Genomic DNA, 9,416 nt, shown 5'->3' on the forward strand with positions numbered 1-9,416 from the left:
TTTTGCTTTACCCAAGCTAAAGGGAATTGGGTAAAATATCTTGTCACACTTCAGCATCTCTGACCTTAATCACAGGAGGTTGAACTTTTGGAGATGAGGTAGATAGAACTGTAACGTATACTTCCTTAATTATCCTTTACCCACACTACTTGAATGAAGGGGGAGGTGCTAATGGCCCTACTCAGGGCTTGAGACCACTGGCCCACCTGAACTTTTCGCTGAAGCCACCCTGACCTGTGAAGTGGAGAGGGAGAGGGGTGGTGGTAAGGATGGAAGAAAGGTGGCAGAGAGGTAGTGATAGCAAAGTTTACCTCCCACACCTACAGCCCCTACAAATTTCAAGTACTGGAAATGAATTGGGCAGTGGGAGTCAAGCTCGCTTCACACGAAATCAGAGCTAATGGAGAAGTTTATACCAAAATAATTAGGAAGAATGTGCATTTCTGTTGTAGACATAACTTAGGCCTCTTACCCCACACTTACCCACCTACCCTGAAGGCCCCTTCTGAAATAAGCTATAAGAGCAATCACATTTTCCATAGTAATATGTAGCATCACATTTTATGCTTAGGAAAAAGCCATACATATCATCTTCCGTTACAGTGAAGTTGACACTTTTCAGATAGAGAGGAGATAATCCTCTCTCCACTTCTCATCAATGGAAGGATGTTTCACAAGTCTAATCTTGCCAAGCGAGGGGATCAGGAGTCCCTGTATCAAGCTAGATAGCCTTCTTTTGCACTAGAGCACGCCCCCTTTTCTTTCCTCTATCAGTTTTAAAGCATTAGTCGACACTTCTAGCCTATTTTGTGTGCTTTAATATAAACTATTACATTCAACAACCACTAGAATTTCTGTAAATATGACAAGACAAAGGCTTTACAGACTAAAGATGAATAGTGGCTAAAGCCTGAATGTTTAGTTAGTATACTGCTGGGAAATGAGGTTTCTTCTATTCCATGCGACAAACTCACTGCAAGAGCTCAAGTGCATAGGGATAGATTAAAATCTCTAGGCAGTTTAACGAGCTAGGCAGGTCAAAGAAGAGACCATAATACAAATGTTCTCTTATGTTCATGCATACAACAGAGCCCCAACTCACTGTCTTATTTCACCTGAAATAGCAACAGAGAATAGTGAAGGAAATCTTGTACATAATATTGTATAATGAGTATATAAAGGTTGATACCGCATGAAATGTCACTGGATTTCAGCAATTGCCAGTTCTGTTAGCAGGGCCAACACTCCCGTCAGGTATTTACTGTTCAAAATCTGCAACAGAAAAATACATTTGAAGTTAGAATGAAAGGTTAAAGAGTCATATTTCCATTTGCAATAAATAGCATGACACCAGACTAAATCAGTCCGATTCAAAACTAGGATGTCTTCCCTACTACCTTTAATGACATTCATTCTTTCATGCTGCCACCTATCCCAAGTCCAGCAGAACCAAATGGTGAACTCTTTACTTGCTGGGTGCTTCCTTATGGTATGTGGTGGGAATGTATTGTGTTATCTCTTGGAAAATTTGGCATTTTCAGGTCTTTTTAGGTTGTTCACTTGTGAAAACAATGTGAAATTTGACTACGTCAAAACATCTGGAATTTGTGAAGGTGGTCAGAAGCATAGCTACCGCATGTATGAACTGGGGCCCAAGGCTTGCGGAAAAAGGTATTTGCAATCAGACTTACTATGTTCAGCACCAGCAGGCAGATGCATTATTCCCATTATCTATATCTTTGCTAGGCCACTGAATGAAATGCTTTTGCTTTGAGTAGATGTGAGAGGATTCAAAGTATTTTACCCTCAAGAAAAGATAGTAATCACTTAGCAAAGGTAGTGGAAGTGGAACAGAGAATAGAGAAATGAGGGTTCTTAGTGTTTATGAATGCCAATAAAACTGACACTATCAAATCAAAAAATTCAGGTAAGATAAATAGCGTGTTAGAGTTAGTATGCCTATCTTGAATTACCATTAGAGAGGGTAAAAGAAAAACAAATCATGCCTCCTAACTCCTAATGATCAAACTGGTTAAAACATCTAAATTTTCCTTCTTGCCATGTAGTCTTATAGCTTCCCCTGTATCCAACTATTAAACAATTTGTCGAGTGAAATTGTGGGTAAGTTTATATAAGCCATATGTTGAAAATCCAATTTTAGTGTTCTATTATTTAAACTAAACTTGCCAGATCCTGAAGTCGTACACACACATTAAAAAGCATTTGGATTGCTCTTTTTCTTCAAAAGTAGTTTTTGTAGACTGCCATTCTGACTTGTCGTTTCAGATATGTCCATCTCTCCCATCTCCTCTGCCCCTTGTTGACAGAGATCATGTCACTACTTTGTCATATTTTCCCCAGGTGCTTAGAACAGTGGACACCCCCTAAAAGTTATAAATTCTATTTCTGATCAAGAAACAGAATTCCTTATTCAAACTGACCTTTATTTTCCCATCAGTGTGTGCAGAAGCTATGGCAGTCGAAACACGGACAAGCCTCGTGGCTGACAAGTGGATTTTGAAATGTCTGTGGAAGTGTGAACAAAGGCAGTCTATAAATAAGTCAACTTCTTCCTGTGTGATCTCCTCCAGGGTTTTGTGGACGTGGTTCCACAGAGTTTTGGCATCATCGGGGTGTATTGAATAAGAAATGTCCAGGCTCTGAGGGCTGCAGGGCACAGACCACAGAAATTCCAGAGGAACCACGTGATGATCTAAACTGCTTGCACTCCACAGGGCTGCCATCCAGGAAAGGTTGAGGGCACTGATTTTTAAGCGACTGAAGTTGCAGTCAAAGGTTCTCTGAAACCAGGTTCCAACAATTGCAGTGTTGGATTCGGCTCCATTGGCAAGGAACAGGGGTAGACACGTAAAATCCTCTGTAATGCTCTCCAAAAGGCTGTCTCCAGACGTACAGCAGAACCAGCCTGTCCAAACCACTCTGTCTTCGGCGGGTTTTGATGACATCTGGAATTTTGACAGAATCTAGGGAAAATAAATCCGAACTTTCAGTTCCAAGAGCGCATCTACGAGCAAGCTTCCCGTTCTCCAGACATGTGCTCTAGCAAGGTTTTTTTTTAAAAAAAATTTATATTTCTGAAAACACTTCAGCAGCAGCAAAAGCTAAGGAACAGTGATTTCAAAATCATTAATATTCTTTATATATTAATGTCTTCTTCCACTCCCATAACAGGGAGTGTGTCAAGATGATTACCTTCTAACTTCGCCAGCACTTACAACAATAATAATAATAATAATGATGGCATTTGTTAAGCACTTACTATGTGCCAAGCACTGTTCTAGGTGCTGGGGGGAAATACAGCGTGGCTCAGTGGAAAGAGCCCGGGCTTGGGAGCCAGAGGTCATCTAATCCCGGCTCCCTCCGCCACACGTCTGCTGTGTGACCTTGGACAAGTCACTTAACTTCTCTGAGCCTCAGTGACCTCATTTGTAAAATGAGGAATAAGGCTGTGAGCCCCACGTGGGACAACCTGATCACCTTGTTTCCCCTCCCAGCGCTTAGAACAGTGCTTTGCACATAGTAAGCACTTAACAAATGCCATCATTATTATTATTATTACAAGGTAATCAGGTTATCCCACATAAGGTTCACAGTCTTCATCCCCATTTTACAGATGAGGGAACTGAGGCACAGAGAAGTAAAGTGACTTGTCTGAAGTCACACAGCTGACAAGTGGCAGAGCTGGGATTAGAACCCATGACCTCTGGCTCCCAAGCCCGGGCTGTTTCCGCTGAGCCACACTGCTTCTCAAAAGGATAGGGAAAGCTCATCAGGTGAGACACAGTCCCTGTTCCACATGGAGCTCACAGCCTTAATTTCCACTTTATATATGAGGTCATTGAGGCCCAGAGAAGTTAAGTGACTTGCCCAAAGTCACACAGCAGGCAAGTGGCAGAGCCGGGATTAGAACCCATGACCTTCTGACTCCCAAGCCTGCGCTCTACCCACTACGCCATGCTTCCTCTCATAGTACAGTGCTTGTTACACAGTAAGTACTTAAATATATTATTATAGCCATAAAAAGCCTCTTATGTAGCATGAAAGCTCTGTCTATCTTCTATTTTGGAAGGGAGAGACCTAGATCATCCATAAATGGAATCTTGAATTACTAGGTAATATTTTCTACAACTATGGAATACATGTAAAACTCCAGTAATTGTACGTTTAACTTCCCTCATTTGGAGTCGGGGACCACATTTGACAACTCTTGACTTGGCGCTTCATTAACTATTAATCAAGAAGATGGAAAAAAGAATGAGAAAATAGGGTGGTAACAACAAAGTAATTTAAGGCTAAATAAGTACGGTCCAAAGCATCCAAAAATACACACACCCTACTCAGATGTACCCCTTACCTGTACAAGAAATGCTTCAGGGTCCCGCTGGGTTCCTTTCATGCCAAGGAGAGCGGAGAAAGTCACTCTGAAGTTGAGTTCTTCACCCACTTCTACAGCAACGCCCTTCTGCTTTTCAGCAGCAATGAAAGCATTCAGAAGCCTGGAATACTCTTTGAAATTATCATGCGAGAATCGGTACATTGGGGTCAGGCTGTATAAAGTCCACTGTTTGCGAAGAAGGAAGGCAATCTTTTGAGGGTCGGCATTTTCCTAGAAGCAAGTCAGAGACCAAAGGATCAAGTTTTTAAATCCAGAAGAAAGCATTTGAGGGGTATTTCAAAATTCTAACAGGGAACTCAAGCTGCAGCACATAGAGTGAATTGAATAGCAGAGTGGAAAAAGATCCACTTGTTCCTTGATGTGGCTGGGGTTACCACCCTCATTTTCAAGCTACCATTAAGGGTTAAGATTAGGGTCAGAAGTTCAATATTACTGTGTAATAATGCTAGCTGGCAAACACTTAATTGGGCTTGCCCAGGGGTCCTTATAACAAGTAATCTGAAATCAACTTGGGGTAAATGTTTTCTTCAATTATGGTTCTTCCAAAAAGCCATAATTTACCTGCAATGGTGAACTTTGGGAAATTCTCCTTCGACTTGGTGTTTGACCAAATGGGGTCGTCTGCTTCCTCAATGATGCTAGTTGTCTATTGTAATTTTTAAGCCTCAGACTTTCTCCTCCTAAGGAAGCAGCTTCCCTTATGTCAGAAGTATCCATAGTCTAGAGAGAGAGAGAGCGAGAGAGAGAGAGAGAGAGAGTGAGAGAGCGCTTGTCAAAAGAGCAATATAACAAACGCATGTCACATAACCTAAGTGAAAACCTGATCTAAACTAAGGGAATTTTTACTGAATTTTCCAAATGAGAGGCAGCGTGGCCTAGTGGATAGAGCACGGGCCTGGGCGGCCGGAGGACCTGAGTTCTAATCCCAGCTCCACCACTTGTCTGATGTGACAGTGTGTAAGTTACTTAACTTCTTTATGCCTCTTACCTCATCGCTCCCAAGCTCTTAGTACAGTACCGAACTGTACTCTCCAAGCACTTAGTACAGTGCTCTGCACACAGTGAGCACTCAGTAAATACAACGGAATGAATGAATGCTCAGTACCAACTAAGTGCTCTAACATGATTGACTGACTATAAAATGGGAATTAATACTGGGAGCCCATGTGGGACATGGACTGTGTCCAACCTGATTCTCTTGTTTCTACCCCAGCACTTAGTGCAGTGCCTGACACATAGTAACCACTTATAAGTCATTAAAAAAAAAAGATTCTTCCGGGACTCGCTCCCCAAATTTATGGTATAAAAACCTCACACAATAGCAAGCATGCTACACTATCTCCTGTAAATATTTGAATTCCAACAGCATGCCACACAACGGTAATTTCCTCCACAGTCAATGGGCAAACACTGCCCAAACCAAGAGCATGTAGTGTTTTCAATTACCTGAAAATAGCAATTATTGCATAGTTGAAAAAAATATATTAAAAAGTGGTAGCTTGTCACAGTTTGGAAGAGATGCAGCGCTATCCATTTCCTATAAACTTGGCATCATCCGCTCCCTTCAGAAGAATAAAATGGATAAGCATTTGTCTTGAAGGTGTCTTGGCTGGCCACTAGTATGGACCTGTAGAAAGACGCCAGGGAGTCTGAGCACCTAGGCCCAAATGCCAGCTCTGACACTGGCCTGTGTGATCCTGGGGAAATTCCTTAATTGCTCTGTGCTTCAGTTTCCTCATCTGTAAGACAGAAATAATAGGTGTGGGATTTGTTAAGTGCTTCTCACATGCCAAATGCTGGGGTAGAACCAAGACAATCAGATCCGACACAGTTCCTGTCTCACATGGGATTCATAGTCTAAGTGGGAGGGAGACCAATATTCAACACTCTTCCAGCACATAGGACAGTGCTCAGCACATAATAAGCGCTTAACAAATGCTGTCATTATTATTTTGAAGTTGGGGCACAGAATGGAAGTGACTTGTTCAAAGTCACACGGCAGGCAAATGGCAGAGCCAGGATTAGGACCCAGGCCTTCTAATTACCAGGCCTGGGCTCTTTCCATTAGGCCAAACTGCTTCCTGTCCTTATCTCCAATACAGGAGGGGATGTGTACAATCTGATTATCTTGTAACTTCCTCAACATTTAGCACGGTGTTGTTATTAATCAATAAAAACTTAATAAATATCATTCCAAAGACAAGGAAGTGACAGTTATATGAAAACCTGAATTTCACAGCTTTTAGAATTGAACTTAGAGAGTGACTGATTCATGTCCTAAATCTGAAGAGTGAAGCTTTGCAGCTGGTTAGATTACAGTTCTCTAAACCTCACGGGGAGGGAACGTGTCTGCTAATTCAGTTGTATTGTACTCTCCCAACTGCTAAGTACAGTGCTCTGCACAGAGTAAATGCTCAATAAATACCACTGACTGGATAGCCACACCAAGTAAAAATAAAATTTTTAATCTCTGCCAAATAAGAGACAATGTCTGCCTGATTTTGAGCCCAGGTTTCTTTAAATTCAGGCCCTGCTTGAATTAAAAGACATCGATCGCCTCTCAGCACAACAAAACAGCCCTTGGGAGACCCGGCAAAGGAGAGAAAGATGGAGAGAAGGGAGAATTGGAGATCACCCATTCATTCATATTTATTGAGAGCTTACTATGTGCAGAGCACTGTCCTAAGCGCTTGGAAAGTACAATTCAGCAATAAACAAGAGACAATCCTTGCCCACACTGGGCTTACCGTCTAGAAGGGGGAAGACAGACATCAAAACAAGTAAACAGGCATCAGTAGCATCAATATAAATAGAATCATAGATATATACACATCAAAACAAGTAAACAGGCACTACTGTAAATAAATAGAATTACAGATATATACAAATACACACAAAAGGGCTTGGGGAGGGGAGAGGGGTAAAGGGAGGGAGTCGGGGCGAAGGGGAGGGGGAGCTGAAGAACACCGTCAATCTCTGATGTTTATCGGCATTCATGCATGCATTCAATAGTAATAATAATGATAATTATGGCATTTGTTAAGCACTTACTATATGCCAAGCACTGTTCTAAGTGCTTCGGTAGATACAAGGTGATTAGGTTGTCCCAATCAATCAATCAATCAATCAATCGTATTTATTGAGCGCTTACTGTGTGCAGAGCACTGTACTAAGCGCTTGGGAAGTACAAGTTGGCAACATACAGAGACAGTCCCTACCCGACAGTGGGCTCACAGTCTAAAAGGGGGAGACAGAGAACAAAACCAAACATACTAACAAAATAAAATAAATAGAATAGATATGTACAAGTAAAATAGAGTAATAAATATGTACAAACATATATACATATCTACAGGTGCTGTGGGGAAGGGAAGGAGGTAAGATGCGGGGGATGGAGAGGGGGACGAGGGGGAGAGGAAGGAAGGGGCTGAGTGTGGGAAGGCCTCCTGGAGGAGGTGAGCTCTCAGTAGGGCCTTGAAGGGAGGAAGAGAGCTATCCTCTAATTGAGATTTCTGCCTGTCCCCACGGGAAAAACATTCGAACAGAAATCTTTGCTTTTTAGGCAGAACTCATTCAGCCGTATTTATTGGGCGCTCACTGTGTGCAACTTGGACTTCCCAAGCGCTTAGTCCAGAGCTCTGCACACAGCGGGCGCTCAGTAAATCAATCAATAGTATTTACTGAGCGCTTACTGTGTGCAGAGCACTGACTAAGCGCTTGGGAAGTCCAAGTTGGCAACACATAGAGACAATCCCTACTCAACATCATCATCATCATCATCATCAATCGTTTTTATTGAGAGCTTACTGTGTGCAGAGCACTGTACTAAGCGCTTGGGAAGTACAAATTGGCAAGATCTAGAGATGTCCCTACCCAACAGTGGGCTCACAGTCTAAAAGGGGGAGACAGAGAACAAAACCAAACATACCAACAAAATAAAATAAATAGAATAGATATGTACAAGTAAGATAAATAAATAGAGTAATAAATATGTGGGCTCACAGTCTAGAAGGGGGAGACAGAGAACAAAACCAAACATACCAACAAAATAAAATAAATAGAATAGATATGTACAAGTAAAATAAATAAATAAATAAATAAATAGAGTAATAAATATGTGGGCTCACAGTCTAAAAGGGGGAGACAGAGAACAAAACCGAACATACCAACAAAATAAAATAAATAGAATAGATATGTACAAGTAAAATAAACAGAGTAATAAATATGTGGGCTCACAGTCTAAAAGGGGGAGACAGAGAACAAAACCAAACATACCAACAAAATAAAATAAATAGAATAGATATGTACAAGCAAAATAAATAAATAGAGTAACAAAACCAAACATACCAACAAAATAAAATAAATAGAATAGATAGGTACAAGTAAAATAAATAGAGTAATAAATATGTGGGCTCACAGTCTAAAAGGGGGAGACAGAGAACAAAACCAAACACACCAACAAAATAAAATAAATAGAATAGATATGTACAAGTAAAATAAATAGAGTAACAAAACCAAACATACCAACAAAATAAAATAAATCGAATAGATATGTACAAGTAAAATAAATAAATAAATAGAGTAATAAATATGTGGGCTCACAGTCTAAAAGGGGGAGACAGAGAACAAAACCAAACATACCAACAAAATAAAATAAATCGAATAGATATGTACAAGTAATATAAATAAATAGAGTAATCAATCTGTACAAACATCTATACAGGTGCTGTGGGGAAGGGAAGGAGGTAAGATGAGGGGATGGAGAGGGGGACGAGGGGGAGATCATCTTCAAAAGATCCGTCGTAAATACGATGGAATGAATGGACAAAGGGCTTGGGAAGTATCAATCAATCAATCAATCAATCAATCAGGACTCACCCCCAACCGTCCCCTTCCCCGTGAGGCCGAAAGATCCGGAGAAAACCAACAACCGCCACAGCAGGCCGCGGCCCTGAGGAGAACCGCCCCGCCACGGTTCGAACCAATTTCCCGTCCTGCT

The 9,416-nt window shown here is 41.2% G+C and overlaps 1 protein-coding gene across 1 annotated transcript; it reads right to left on the reverse strand.

Moving 5' to 3' along the window:
• Nucleotides 1–601: 601 nt before the first annotated feature.
• CENPL (centromere protein L) lies at nucleotides 602–9,377 on the reverse strand. The gene is made up of 6 exons (XM_038758296.1): nucleotides 9,296–9,377; nucleotides 5,864–6,156; nucleotides 4,979–5,137; nucleotides 4,376–4,627; nucleotides 2,442–2,984; nucleotides 602–1,272 (listed from the first exon to the last, which is right to left on the reverse strand). Exons 3-6 carry the CDS (start codon nucleotides 5,132–5,134, stop codon nucleotides 1,201–1,203), a joined length of 1,023 nt encoding a protein of 340 aa, XP_038614224.1. The 5' UTR covers nucleotides 5,135–5,137; nucleotides 5,864–6,156; nucleotides 9,296–9,377; the 3' UTR covers nucleotides 602–1,200.
• Nucleotides 9,378–9,416: the final 39 nt, after the last annotated feature.

Source organism: Tachyglossus aculeatus, chromosome 16 (genome assembly GCF_015852505.1).
Source record: "Tachyglossus aculeatus isolate mTacAcu1 chromosome 16, mTacAcu1.pri, whole genome shotgun sequence".
NCBI classification, from domain to species: domain Eukaryota; kingdom Metazoa; phylum Chordata; class Mammalia; order Monotremata; family Tachyglossidae; genus Tachyglossus; species Tachyglossus aculeatus.

Coding starts and splice junctions, on each gene's coding strand:
- CENPL (XM_038758296.1), bottom strand. CDS start 5,134: ATGGATACTTCTGACATAAGGGAAGCTGCTTCCTTAGGAGGAGAAAGT. Junction 4,628..4,978: donor CCCAAAGTTCACCATTGCAG/GTAAATTATGGC, acceptor ACTTGCTTCTAG/GAAAATGCCGACCCTCAAAA. Junction 1,273..2,441: donor ACACTGATGGGAAAATAAAG/GTCAGTTTGAAT, acceptor TTTCTGTTGCAG/ATTTTGAACAGTAAATACCT.